General features: G+C 37.9%; 1 protein-coding gene across 1 annotated transcript in view; it reads right to left on the bottom strand.

The window, feature by feature from the left end:
* Positions 1–14,124, bottom strand: part of KLHL4 (kelch like family member 4) — a 121,814-nt gene extending 107,690 nt beyond the window's left edge. The window contains exon 1 of the mRNA XM_055393582.2: positions 13,565–14,124. Coding sequence (XP_055249557.1) covers positions 13,565–13,983 — 419 coding nt within the window. The 5' untranslated portion in view covers positions 13,984–14,124. The remainder of the gene's footprint in view (positions 1–13,564) is intronic.
* Positions 14,125–15,718: the final 1,594 nt, after the last annotated feature.

Below are 15,718 nucleotides of genomic sequence, written 5' to 3'. Positions count from 1 at the left end.
TTCATGATTATTTCTTGTGGAATACACTCCCTTCATGTCTCACAAAGTACTTCTAGAATAAGGGTTGACAAACTATATAGCGATGGGTCAAACGCAGACAGACATCGGTTTTGTATAGTTTGTGAGTTAAAAATGGATTTTATATATATACTGGTTAACAGAATCCAAGGGACACAAGAAAATTATGTAAAATTTCAAGTTCAATGTTCATAAATATGATCGTAATGGAATAGTCTCACACTCATTCATTTACCTATTATCTAAGGCTGCTTTTGAGATAAAGTCTGAGTTGAGAAGTAGCATTAGAGATTATATGGGCTGAAAAACTCAAAATATTTACTCTTTGTTCCTTTATAGAGAATTTACCTATTCTTGTAAAACATTCATTGCATTAATGTCCCACAATGTGTTTCCAGAATATCAACAGACTTAAAATTTTTTATTATCTTATAGATTATATTATGTTAACTTGATTTTACTACAATTCAAAAACACAATGGTACATTACAAGTAAGACGGTAGGTGTTGCGAGAGGGCATCAGAGGGCAGACAAACTTAAACCATAATCACAGAAAACTAGCCAATCTGATCACACGGACCACAGCCTTGTCTAACTCAATGAAACTAAGCCATGCCATGTGGGGCCACCCAAGATGGCGGGTCATGGTGGAGAAGTCTGACAGAACGTGGTCCACTAGAGAAGGGAATGGGAAACCACTTCAGTATTCTTGCTTTGAGAACCCCATGAACAGCATGAAAAAGCACAATGATAGGATATCGAAAGAGGAACTCCCCAGGTGAGTAGGCGCCCAATATGCTACTGGAGATCAGTGGAGAAATAATTCCAGAAAGAATGAAGGGATGGAGCCAAAGCAAAATCAATACCCAGTTGTGGATGGGACTGGTGATAGAAGCATGGTCCGATGCTGTGAAGAGCAATATTGCATAGGAACTTGGATAGTCGGATCCATGAATCAAGGCAAATGGGAAGTGGTCAAACAGGAGATGGCAAATGTGAACGTCGACATTCTAGGAATCAGTGAACTAAAATGGACTGGAATGGGTGAATTTAACTCAGATGACCATTATATCTACTACTGTGGGCAGGAATCCCTTAGAAGAAATGGAGTAGCCATCATAGTCAACAAAAGAGTCTGAAATGCAGTACTTGGATGTAATCTCAAAAACAACAGAATGATCTTTGTTCGATTCCAAGGCAAATCATTCAATATCTCAGTACTCCAAGCCTATGCTCCAACCAGCAATGCTGAAGAAGCTGAAGTAGAATGGCTCTATTAAGACCGACAAGACCTGCTAGAAATAACAACCAAAAAAAAATATGTCCTTTTCATTATAGGGGACTGGAATGCAAAAGTAGGAAAATCAAGAAACACCTGGAACAACAGGAAAATTTGGACTCGGAGTACGGAATGGAGCATGGCAAAGGCTAATAGAGTTTTGCCAAGAGAACGCACTGGTCGGAGCACACACCCTCTTCCAAAAACAAAAGAGAAGTCTCTACACATGGACATCACCAGATGGTCAACACCGAAATCAGATTGATTATATTCTTTGCAGCCAAAGATAGAGAAGATCTATACAGTTATCAAAAACAAGACCAGGAGCTGACTGTGGCTCAGATCATGAACTCCTTATTGCCAAATTCAGACTTAAATTGAAGAAAGTAGGGAAAACCACTAGACCATTCAGGTATGACCTAAATCAAATCCCTTATGATTATACAGTGGAAGTGAGAAATAGATTTAAGGTACTAATAGAATTCCTGATGAACTATGGACAGAGGTTCGAGACATTGTACAGGAGACAGCGATCAAGACCATCCTCATGGAAAAGAAACGCAAAAAAGCAAAATGGCTGTCTGGGGAGGCCTTACAAATAGCTATGAAAAGAAGAGTAGTGAAAATCAAAGGAGAAAAGGAAAGATATAAGCATCTGAATGCAGAGTTCCAAAGAATAGCAAGGAAAGATAAGAAAGCTTTCCTCAGTGATCAATGACAAGAAATAGAGGAAAACAGCAGAATGGGAAAGACTAGAGATCTCTTAAGGAAAATTAGAGATACCAAGGGAACATGTCATGCAAAGATGGGCTTGATAAAGAACAGAAATTTTATGGACCTAACAGAAGCAGGGATGGGGGAGCCTGGTGGGCTTCCGTCTATGGGGTCACACAGAGTCAGACACGACTGAAGTGACTTAGCAGCAGCAGCAACAGAAGCAGAAGATATTAAGAAGAGTTGCGAAGAATACATAAGAGAAGTGTACAGAAAAGAGGTTCACGACCAAGATAATCACGATGGTGTGATCACTCACCTAGAGCCAGACATCCTGGAATGTGAAGGCAAGGGGAGCTTAGAAAGCATCACTACGAACAAAGCTAGATGAGGTGATGGAATTCCTGTTGAGTTATTTCAAATCCTGAAAGATGATGCTGTGAAAGTGCTGCACTCAATATGGCAGCAAATTTGGAAAATTCAACAGTGGCCACAGGACTGGAAAAGGTCAGTTTTCATTCCAATCCCAAAGAAAGGCGATGCCAGAGAATGTTCAAAGTACCACACCATTGCACTCATCTCACACACTAGAAAAGTAATGCTTAAAATTCTCCAAGCCAGGCTTCAGCAATACACGAACCATGAACTTCCAGATGTTCAAGTTGGTGTTAGAAAGGGCAGAGGAACCAGAGATAAAATTGCCAACATCCGCTGGATCACAGAAAAAGCAAGAGAGTTCCAGAAAAAAATATATTTCTGCTTCATTGACTGTGCCAAAGCCTTTGATTGTGTGGATCAAAATAACCTGTGGAAAACTCTGAAAGAGATGGGAATACCAGACCACCTGACCTGCCTTTTGAGAAACCTGTATGCATGTCAGGAAGCAACAGTTAGAACTGGACATGGAACAACAGACTAGTTCCAAATAAGAAAAGGAGTATGTCAAGGTTGTATATGGTCACCCTGCTTATTTAACTTATATGCAGAGTACATCATGAGGAATGCTGGGCTGGAAGAAGCACAGGCTGGAATCAAGATTGCTGGGAGAAATGTCAATAACCTCAGATATGCAGATGACACCACCCTTATGGCAGAAAGTGAAGAGGAACTAAAAAGCCTCTTGATGAAAGTGAAAGAGGAGAATGAATAGGTTGGCTTGAAGATCAACATTCAGATAACAAAGATCATGGCATCTGGTCCCATCACTTCATGGGAAATAGATGGGGAAACAGGGGAAACAGTGTCAGACTTTATTTTTTTGGTCTCCAAAATCACTGCGGATGCTGATTGCAGCCATGAAATTAAAAGACGCTTTCCTTGGAAGGAAAGTTATGACCTAGGTAGATAGCATATTAAAAAACAGAGACATTACTTTGCCAACAAAGGTCCGTCTAGTCAAGGCAATGATTTTTCCCATGGTCATGTATGGATGTGAGAGTTGGACTGTGAAGAAAGCTGATCGCCGAAGAATTGATGCTTTTCAACTATGGTGCTGGAGAAGACTCTTGAGAGTCCCTTGGACTGCAAGGAGATCCAACCATTCCTTTCTAAAGGAGAACAGTCCTGGGTGTTCTTTGGAAGGACTGATGCTAAAGTTGAAACTCCAATACTTTGGCCACTTCATGTGACGAGTTGACTAACTGGAAAAGACTCTGATGCTGGAAGAGATTGGGGGCTGGAGGAGAAGGGGACGACAGAGAATGAGATGGCTGGATGGCATCCCCGACTCGATGGACATGAGTTTCAGTGAACTCCGAGAGTTGGTGACGGACAGGGAGGCCTGGCGTGCTTTGATTCATGGGGTCACAAAGAGTCATTCACGACTGAGCAACTGAACTGAATTCTCAGTCACTATGGATATACATTTTCACTCTCTTAAGTGAAATTATAATCTTAATGGAATGTAATCACCATGAATAAAATATACTCAATGGCTGTATCTTTAATTTTTTTCATGTTGTAATAAAAAATTTTATGTACAGAATTGCATTTTATGTGTGCCATTATTTTCCTTTGGAGATATAAACCACAGACAGCAATACAAAGAAATATTAATGACAATAATTAAAAAAAACATAGACGACTATATTTTGTTTGAAAGCACAAATAAATGCATGCCACTTTATTAGTATCCGCAGCGTCCTGGAGTGATTCAAGGTCTTCCCTCGTAGCTCAGTTGGTAAAGAATCTGCCTGCCGTGCAGGAGACCTGGCTTTGATCCCTGAGTTGGGATGATCCCCTGGAGAATGGAGTGGCTGCCCACTCCAGTATTCTGGCCTGGAGAATTCCATGGACTGTGTCCATGGAGTTGCAAAGAGTTGGAATTGACTGATTGACTTTAATTCATTTATTCTGGAGTGATTTAAATAAAAATGAGTTTCCAACTATGACTTTATCAATTGTGATGCCCTTAAAAATTGGTCCACACCAAATGTTACACACAATCAATGTGATTGGGATAGGAACTGAAATTTCATATAGGTTTTAGTCGTTATCATAACTTTAGCTGATTTTCCTAGGATTGCCTTTAGGATATTATCTGGCTTCCAATGTACAGGATTTTTGCATAAAAGAGGTATTAGGTTGGTGCAAAAGTAATTTTGGTTTTGCATTGCTGAACTTTGACATTTGATACTGGGATACATTCTTAATTGACTGTGGTTATGTTATACATCAGTTTAACGTACGTTTCTTGCTTTATGATTTTGCTAGTGAATTATTACTTGCTGTTTACTTTATATGCATTTTAGACTATGTAAATGATGTCAGGAAAAAGCAAATTCAAGCATTTTTCTTATTCTAATTCAAAATGGGTCATAAAGCTGTGGAGACAACTTGCGACATCAACAAGTCATTTGGCCTGGGAACTGCTAATGAAAACACAGTTCAGTGGTGGCTCAAGAAGTTTTGCAAAGGAGACAAGAGCCCTGAAGTTGAGGAACATATTGGTTGGCCATCAGAAATTGACGATGACCAACTGAGAGCATCATCAAAGCTGATCTTCTTACAACTACACAAGAAGTTGCCCAATAACTCAGTGTTGATCATTCTATGGTCATTTGGCATTTGAAGAAAATTGGAAAGGTGAAAAAGATCAAAAAGTGGGTGCATCCTGAGCTGACTGCAAATCAAAAATAGTTGTTGTTTTGAAGTGTTGTCTTCTCTTATTCTACACGACAACGAACCATTTCTTGATTAGATTGTGATGTTCGCCCAAAGGTGGATTTTATACAAAACCCAGCAATATTCAGCTCAATGGTTGGATTGAGAAGCTCCAAAGCACTTCCCAAAGTCAAACTTGCACCAATAAAAAAGATAATGGTCACTGTTTGGTGGTCTGCTGCCCATCTGATCCACTACAGCATTCTGTATCCCAGTGAAACTATTACATCTGAGAGGTATGCTCAGCAAATTGATGAGATGCACTAAAAAGTGTAACACCTGCAGCTGGCACTGGTTCACAGTAAGGGTCCAATTCTTCTCCATGACATGTGTGTGCATGTCACACAACCAAAGTTTCAAAAGTTCAGTGAATTGGGCTTCGAAGTCTTACCTCATCTGCCATATTCATCTGACCTCTCATCAACTATCAATTCTTCAAGCATCTTGACAACTATTTTGCAGGGAAAATGCTTCCACAACCAGCAGTACACAGAAAATGCTTTCCAAGAGTTCATCAAATCTCGAAGCATGGATCTTTTTTTTTGCTACAGGAATAAACGAACATTTCTTATTGAAAGAATGTGTGTGTTGATTGTAATGGCTCCTATTTTGATTAATAAAGATGCATCTGAGCCTAGTTCTGATGATTTGAAATTCAGAGTCCAAAACTGCTGTTACTTTTGCACCAACCTAATAACAGCCCACTGATTCTGATTTGGTATCCTTCTAATCAGTTGCCAAAGAATAAAAATAAGCAAAACAAATAACAACATGTATTAAATTCTTATAACTAGGTGGTCTCCTAGTGTTTATTTATGAAATCTATTTATTGGATATGAAGGAAAGTTACATGGCTCAAAATAGGCTGGAGTTAAAACTCCCCTCCAGGTCCTTCCCACCATTTTATGCAAAACAAAGAACTCTCTCACCCCCCCCAAAAAAAAAGTAGACATTAAGGTTGATTACGGTCCAGCCTCTGGCTGATTTCCAAAATTCCTTGCCCCGGCCGTTCAAGAGATAACTACTCCGAACAATCTTAGAGAAGAACAGGCCCCTTTAAGACAGTAACTTTCCACATACATGCCTATATATACTTACTCTTTTCTTGGGTAAGTGCAGCACCTCGCTAATCTGACTGCTGCCCCTTCTCGCCTCATTAAAGGTGATCTGTTCTTGTAAAGTGCCGTTCTTTTTCTGAACCTCGCCTTCTCTAACTCCCTTACCTTACAGGATATCCTTTGCTAAAATATTGTACATTTTTAAAGAAAAATGTGATAGTATAATGATAGCATAGAGTCCCTATAAAGCACACATCCAATTTCCCCTATTAATTATATCTTACACTAGTCTGGCACATTTGTTACAATTAATTAACAAATTTTCATGCATCATTATTATCTTAAGTCCATTCTTTATTCATATTGCCTCAGTTTTTATCTAAAGTCCTATTTGTGTTCCATTATTCCATTTATTCACCATGTCTTCCTAGGCTACTCTTCGTTGTGACTGTTTCTCAGACTTTCCTTGTTTATGGTGATATTGACAGTTTAAGTACTAAAGACCAAGTGTTTAGGAAAAAAAAAGGGCCTCCCATTTGGGTCTGTCTAATAAGGAAATGGCAAACCACTCCAGTGTTCTTGCCTGGAGAATCCCAGGGACAGGTGAGCCTGGTGGGCTGCCGTCTATGGCATCGCACAGAGTCGGACACGACTGAAGCGACTTAGTAGCAGCAGTAAATGCTATTCTCATGATTAGATTGGGATGGGAACGATGAGTTTTTGGAGGTAGAGGACAGAAGTTAAGTGCCATTCTCATCACATCATACCAAGTATATATACTGTCAACATAACTAAGCAGTTTTCATGTTAACCTAGATTACCTGACTGAGACAAGTATTCTTCAAGTTTCTCCACTGTAAATGTATTCTTCCCCTACAACGCTTCCAGACTATACTCACTTTTTTAAAAGATATCACCGTGTGCAGCCCACACGTAAGGCACAGTATACAGCTCCACCTCCTTGAGGAAGAGTATGTACAAAAATTACTTGGAATTCTTCTGCATAAGATATTTGTTTTTTCTCTAATTTATTTATTTAGTCATTGATCAATATCAATACAGATTTATGAATGTTTATTTTTTACTTAGGTTTATAATACTTTTTTTTGTTTGTTAAAATTGTTCCAGCTTTGGCCATTGAGAACTTTTTCAGTTGGCTCCTGTGTCCCTTCAACATAATCCCATGACTATTTTTTTTGAGGATTTTCTGCTTTATGGAACATGATGTTTCAGGTTCAGCTTGTAGAACACTGACTTATGTTTCTTTATTAAGGACTCAATGTTTCCCAATCCTTTACCACGGTTTTAGTTTTTATCTCCTTCAAATGTAAGAATTTCACACTGATATACATATATACGTATATACATACATGTATATATGTGTGCATATATGTGCATGTGTATATTATACACATGCACATGTGTGTCTATAACATACATGTAAATAGGGCTTCCTTGGTGGCTCAGACAGTAAAGAATTTACCTGCAATGCAGGAAACCCGGATTCAATCCCTGGGTCAGGGAGATCCCCTGGAGAAGGGAATGGCAACCCACTCCAGTATTCTTGCCTGGAGAATTCGATAGACAGAGGAGTTAGTTTAATAAAACAATCGAATAACTTGTGTAGTTTTGTGTGGTACATTTTAACCCATAGACATAGGGATTTAATCTTAAACTTTCTATGAACAACAATAAAATTGTAGTTTGTTCCATATTCTTTCCTTTGAAGTAACAATTTCTACTCAGTAATGCAGTATAAAATTAAGTAAAGCAAGACTAACTCTGAACTTTATAAAGCCACATAATTTTGTCTTGAAAGAAGATGCAACAGCAACAGATATCCAATAAAATAGTACCCAGAGAATGACGTGAACACTCTTTGCATTCAAAAATTTTCTTGGGAACATGAGACAATACGTGTATTTAGTGCTTGGAACATAGTAAATGTCTATAAAAGATGCTTATTATTTTTAACGCTGTGTTATTGTTCCCTTTTCAAAGCTATCTGCTATTAATCTCCCCTTTGTAAGCCCTACTCCAGCTGCACTAGCCTTCTTGTGTTTGAACATATGAAGCACACTCCATTTCAGGGCTCTTGAAATTGCAGTTCTGTCTTTCTGGAAAGTGCTCCCCATAAATACTCACATACCTTACTTCCTACTTTATGAGAAAATATATTACAGTAAGCATCATTATTTAAGATTTCTTTTATGTGTAAATATTTCCCAAGCATATTCCATATTATGGAATAGGTGGATTTTTGTTGAGTATGAAGACACACAATGCATTTGGTTTGGACCTATCTGGATTGTTTTGTGAAGAAAACAAATAAACCATCATGTGTCCATTTTCACAAAGGGCATGGGGCCTCCTCTGTACCTGAAGCATATAGTCAGCTGGCTGAATAGACAGATCCCCAGAGAACAAAATGGCACCATGATTAAAAGATGACTGGAAAGTCACCTCTGTGGCCATGAGGATACGCATGTAATCTTAAAGTCACTGTAATAAGCAACAGGCAGGACATATGTTTGATTTCACCACTTAAATTAAGAATGTTTGAAACATTAATCGAGGAAATCAGAATTGAAAGAGACGCATGTACTCCAGTGTTCATCGGAGCACTGTTTATAATAGCCAGGACATGGAAGCAACCTAGATGTCCATCTGCAGACGAATGGATAAGAAAGATGTGGTACATATACACAATGGAGTACTACTCAGCCATTAAAAAGAATACATTTGAATCACTTCTAATGAGGTGGATGAAACTGGAGCCTATTATACAGAGTGAAGTAAGCCAGAAAGTAAAACACCAATACAGTATACTAATGCATATACATGGAATTTAGAAAGATGGCAACGATAACCCTGTATATGAGATGGAAAAGGTGGGATGATTTGGGAGAATGGCATTAAAACATGTATATTATCATATGTGAAACAAATCGCCAGTCCAGGTTCGATGCATGATGCAGGATGCTCGGGGCTGGGGTACTGGGATGAACCAGAAGGATGGGATGGGGAGAGAGGTAGATTCAAGATGGGGAACACATGTACACCCAGGGCAGATTCATGTCCATGTATGGCCAAACCAATACAATAATGTAAAGTAATTAGCCTCCAATTAAAATAAATAAATTTAAAAAAATAAGAATGTTTGAAACATCAATCAATGGATTGTGTGGGGACATGTGGTATTGATTTGAATAAGAAAAAAAATGAATGGAGGTTATGGACTCCCATGTGACACAGCAGCAGTAACCTCTCACTTGCTTTGAATTCTTGTATCAGACATCCTCATGTCTGCCCTTTCACTTCATTTAGATCTCTGCTCAAATGTTACCTCATCAGAAAGCCCTTCCCTATCTGAAATAGGATCCTTTCTTCTCTCATTTCCTTCTAATTATTTTTTCTTCATACTACTTACAACTACAAAAGTGCTACATTTGGTTTATTTTTATTGTTTCTCTCCTTATTAGAATGTATACTCTATGAAAACACGTTCTTTGTTTTGATCCTATATATTTCCAGTATGTAGAAGTGTACCTGACACGCAATGGTGCTCAATATTTTTGGAATGAATTATTAATGAATTCTAAGTCTTATTCATTCAATCCCCCCTTCTTCAGGATATCACAATTTACAGTGACATCTTCCTTTTTCTTTCCTAGGCACACCTCACTTGAAAATCAAAAAGGTGTAAAATGAAGGGAATTTTGTTGCTTGTCTAACAGAGTAATACTGCCAAAGATACACAAAATCATATATCATACAAATAGCAAATTACACAAAAACATATAAGGTGGGAGTATGATCCCAATTGCTGTTAATTCCTTAAAACTAAACATCCCTGTGAATCTTCAACTTTGTATCAGGGAATGTTGTTCTGGGCCCATACACAGGTCATCAGTATTTTATTCAATATTGTCAAGCAAAATGAGGAGATAACCACATTTGTCTTAGCAAATGCAGTTTAACAACTTTATACTCCTGGGTACTTACACAATCATCTCTTTATGAGCAGTTTATATATATATATATATAACCGTATAACAATATTCTATCATATAAAATCATGATCATAATACAGTCAAAATAGTTTGATTTGTTGAATTCTAAGGATGATATCAGAAAAGAAAGAACATTGAGCAAGCTTGTTATGGGAAGCAAAGATGCAGAGTTAGTACATAACTAGGGCAAAAAGAGTCGTACATGACTGAGTGACTGAACTGACTGAACTGAGAGCACAAAGGAGATGATAATTGAGCCTAGGCCTCTGATGACAAGCATGCTGATACGTGCATACTCACAGTGTGGGACCATGATACAGAGCTGCTCCTAAATGAAATACAAACTTAAATTTCAATTACATAGAATGTATTTGGGTTTTAAAATTCCCTAGCCAATGTACTAATATAACTTTAATATCTTGGCTTTACTGTTTTAGATTTAATTATAGGTTATTCAACAATATTATATTTTAGTAAACTAGTCCAATCTCTATTTCTTGCAATATTGGTAGAACACAGGATGACTTAAGCACGCTTACTTAGAACTCACCTTGTGTTCTCCACACTGACTGCCGTTTTTGTTTGTTATTTAACCACAAGAGTTCTACTGAGGGGATAGTAGTTTGCTGCCAACTTTGCAAGATCTTTTCCTCCTGCTCCCCAATTTTGCTTAAAAAGAGGCATTGGAGAAGTGGGAAATAAGAAAGTTCCTTATCAGACTTTCTTTACCCAAGATGAAATAATTCAGAATGGGTAATGATAGATTAATAAACCATCATTTTCAATTAATTAAGTGCTCAATTTACCTCTTCTCTTCTGCTTAAAATATTCCTGGCACAGCTATAAAACCACTTCTTGTATTTATTTTAATAAAATATTGACTTTGCACTGTAACCATAGCATATTTAATGTAACTTTTTTAGAATATGAATACTGTAAAGAATAAAAGGAGAAATATATTTTAAAAATATTACTTGGTGACACTTTATATTGGACATTTTATCTGGCATTTTCATTTAGCAGCTAACTTACTGTAAATATATTCTCATGCTGAAAAATCAATTTGCTGCTGCTGCTAAGTCACTTCAGTCGTGTCTGACTTTGTGTGACCCCATAGACGGAAGCCCACCAGGCTCCCCGTCCCTGGGATTCTCCAGGCAAGAACACTGGAGTGGGTTGCCATTTCCTTCTCCAATGTGTGAAAGTGGAAAGTGAAAAGTGAAAGTGAAGTCATTCAGTCGTGTCCGACCCTTAGCGACCCCACGGACTGCAGCCTACCAGGCTCCTCCATCCATGGGATTTTCTAGGCAATAGTACTGGAGTGGCTTGCCATTGCCTTCTCCGGAAAAATCAATTTAGGGATCCTCAAAAAAATTTTGTCAGGAATTCACAGTGGATAATTTAATTTCCCTACAACAGTGGTTTAGTCACTAAGTTGTGTCTGACTCTTGCGACCCTATGGACTGTAGCCCACCAGGTTCCTCCGTCCATGGGATTTTCCAGGCAGGAATACTGGAGTGGATTGCCATTTCCTTCTCCAGGCGATCTTCCCTATCCAGGAATTGAACCTAGCTCTCCTGCATTGCAGGCAGATTCTTTACTGACTGAGCTATGAGGGAAGCCCACAAAACAGTCAGATGTATTTAATATTAACTTCCAAATTTAGCAGTTTTTTAAATTGTTGTTCATGATAAGGGGGGATATTTGAAAACCCCTTCATCTAAAGTATGGACTACATATTATTTTCAAAATCCAAGTATTTGTACTAAATACAACCTGTAATCCCCAATTTTTTACATTTCATATAGAAAGCCTGAGTTCCTGTAAAGCATCATTTTGCACAGTTGATTTGCCTTTTGTCATAATATTATTATGTTGTTTTATTTCTACTAATTATACTTAGAAATCATGGAAGCAAGGAACTGTCAAGGCAGATATACTGAAAAAACTTTTATCTAGAAGCAAATTTGCCGGTCTTTCTCATCTACACTTGTGACTCCCTAGACCGTAGTCCACCAGGCTCCTCTGTCCATGGAATTCTCTAAGCAAGAATACTGCAGTGGGTAAATCATGCCCTTCTCCAGGGTATCCTCCCAACCCAGGGATCAAACCTGGGTCCCCTGCATTGCAAGCAGATTCTTTACCATCTGAACCACAGGGGAAACCCACACTTATAGACAGTATAAAAAATATCCAGATTTCTAAATACATTAGCATACTTTCGTATTGAACTGCTATGAAATTTAAGCCACCTTTTTTACTATAGCCTTTTACACTGTAATTGCATTACCAAAATCATTAGTTGTGTCTTCAGCATGTTAAGGAAATAAAATCTGATATTGAAAAAAGGAAAATAAAGTGAAGATATACTAGATTAAGTTATGTTAGCATTAGAGGAGGGAACATACTTTTCTTCTATTCAAACAATACTGGTGTGGGAGTTCCCTGGTGGTCCAGTGGTGAAGACTCCACCTTTCAATGAAGGATATGGGGATTTGATCCCTGGTCAGGGAGCTAAGATCCCACACCCCTTGTGGCCAAAAAACCAAAATATAAAACAAAATCAAACAATACTGGTAGACACAAAAATAAAAATAAGGTCAAATATTTTATGAGCTATACTTACACAATACTTTATTATCATTTCTTATTACATTTTAATATCCTAAAATAGTTGATATGTTCCATTTCCTACCTTAAGTTCTCACTGCCATAAGCAGCATTTCATTACTTGTTTTATGCAAAATATTTTCATAAATGCAAGCTAGCTATGGAATCTAATACTACTTGAAATAAATCTCAAATGCCAAAGGAAACTGTTCCATACTCTCACATAAAGATAATATTTATCAAGCATCAGTATGGCAACGATGTACTAAGGAATAGACAAGGATGTGCTGAGCAGTCAGAGCTGGCCTGACAAAGTCAGAAAGAGTTCTATGTAATCCATCACAATTTTACAAAAAAATAAAGAAAGAAACACAACTATCTGAACATTCAAGCCACAGAGGATATTTACAGAAAAGTAACAATTATAATAATTTTTAATCTCTAAAACCGGAAACAGAATTTTTAACAGTATCAGAATGGAATAGAGAAACTAAACTCACAACTCTAAAGCATATTTCCCATTAATTACCAAAAGTATGTACTATGACTATATTCCTTTATAGACTTAGATACAGGGATTACTTGGACACCCCGATTGGCTGCATACAAATTCAAAAATTATTATAACTTTTATTTAAACACTAAATGAGCACTTTAGAGTATAAGTTAATCTAAGTTATGACTTTGTTATGTGTTCAAAAACTCCTACCCTGATGTAGAATCTTCTGTATTGTCATCAGCCATCATCTCCACATTTTGTGAGCGTTTCTCATAAGCTCCTTTGAACAAATTCCCTGGAACTGCTTTAGGAGTATCTTCATTTGCTCGAAGACGTTCTATCAGTTTTCGTGAGTGCCGGTTCTGAAGGGCTCTTTGATGGGCAGGGGCCAATTCTGGCACGGGTGGTAGTATGCTGTGGTGGACAGGACTGTTGCTTTTCTTCAGTCCACTTCTGTCTCGAGAGTGGTTCTTCAATCTGCCCTGAACCGGGGTCCCTCTATGCTCATATCCTTCCTGCTGAAGGCAGTTTCCAATGTTGGGTGAGCCTTGAGAAGGATGACTAAACCATCTCCAGCGTAGCCTTAGGATCTGTTTCACATCAAACTCTTTCTTGCCAGACACTGACATTGTTGCAGGAGGAAAGACGAAAGCCTTCTCTCACAGAAAGGAAACAGCCTTTGTTATCTCTTGTTTCTCTGCCTCTTCTGTAGGACTAACAAAAGCACAAGTGTCGAGAGCAGCCTTTCTTGTTCCCCCCTCCCCCACTGTTTGTGGTACATTGCGAATACTTCCAGCTTTCCAGCTGAAGCAGAAAGCAGCAGCTAACAGTGTAGGTGGGAACCCATACCGACAGGATGATGAGGTCAGACCTTAAACAAGTAAATCAGCTTAGCACAGGAAAGCAGCTACCACAACACACTCCAGCTGCTAGATTTGCAAACTCCCAGCCTTCCCGCCTGGACTTGCAAATATCTAACCCAGATCCTTCCTAACTGAAGTATAGTAGCTTTGGCTTTTAAGTTCAAACAAGTGGACAAAAGCAAAGTCCACTTGCTTCTAAATTCTACTCACCGCACCCTCTGTTAGATATTATTTCCTGGCAGCCCACTTCTAAAAATGTGACATTTTGTCCTAGAAGAATTTGTAACAAGGAATTCATTATGATCTATTTTGGTGTTCTTATGGAAAATTTGAAGGGGGTTCATTAAGGAAAAGTAACTTGTCACCAGTCTCCTCATGCACATTTGTTGTCATTCTTTACAAAATGTCTAAAAATGTGACTAACTTTATAGAAATATTTGTTTGAAAACCTGAACAATTTTAGAAATATAACCTGTTGGTTACTTATGGCTAAAAACACTATAGGATGTATTAACAGTATTTTAAGTCTACACCTGAAGGAAGAGAACAGTGTTTTTCTGAGCTCATAGATAGGAAAACATGTCCTCTCTCACGAACCAAAACATAAAAACGAATAGTCTATTCTGGCTCCCTGCCTGTATAAACATTTCCTTATCATGCTCTTTACTCTCACAGGCAGTGTTAAAGGTCTATTTTCTTTGTTCAAAACTTCGTATGAGAGGATGTGCAAAAGGCATGTTTTGAAGTAACTCCAAATTGTCACATATCTCAGTAATAACTGTGCACAAAGTATTTTGAGATCTCTGATTCAGAATCTCTACTTTGTACAGGGGTAAATGTTTCTATAACAGTAATGTATAAAGAATGTATTCACCAATACCATTTTGAAATTTAGTTTGAACTTTATAGCTTACATGTCATGCACACATGTGATAAGGGGGAATTGTACTACTGTATCCTTAGAAAGAATATTGAAATGATAAGGGTTTGATTCTAATTCAGGTTTTATGGTTAATGAACTGTATGATCTTGAACAAGTCATTTACTTGTTTGTTATCTGTTTCTTCATATATAATATGGAGTGGCTGAACAAATTTCCAAGTTTACACTTGTGGATTTTTAAAAATTTATAAATATAAAATTTACCTGCAGTTTTCTACAAATCTAATATACCATTTCCTTTCCCCTCTTTTTTGTGTATGTATAGTGGTAAATTTTTGTGTCAATTTAAATGGGCTACAGGGTACCCAGCTATTTGGTCAAGTATTGTTTTGGGTGTTTCTGTGAGCATGCTTTTGAATGAGTTTAACATTTAAATCAATAAACTAATTGATTGCCCTCCCTAATGTGAGCGGTGGTGGTTTAGATGCTAAGTCGTGTCCAACTCTTTGTGACCCCATGGACTGTAGCCAGACTCCTCTGTCCATGGGATTTCCCAGGCAAGAATACTGGAGTGGGTTGCCATTTCCTTCTCCAGGGGAACTTCCCGACCCAGGGACTG

The sequence above is a fragment of the Moschus berezovskii genome, chromosome X (genome assembly GCF_049115385.1).
Source record: "Moschus berezovskii isolate FMDL1 chromosome X, NW_MosBer_1.0, whole genome shotgun sequence".
Lineage (NCBI taxonomy): Eukaryota > Metazoa > Chordata > Mammalia > Artiodactyla > Moschidae > Moschus > Moschus berezovskii.
The sequence above is the reverse complement of the archived record's forward strand: the minus strand, read 5'-3'. Positions and strand labels throughout refer to the sequence as shown.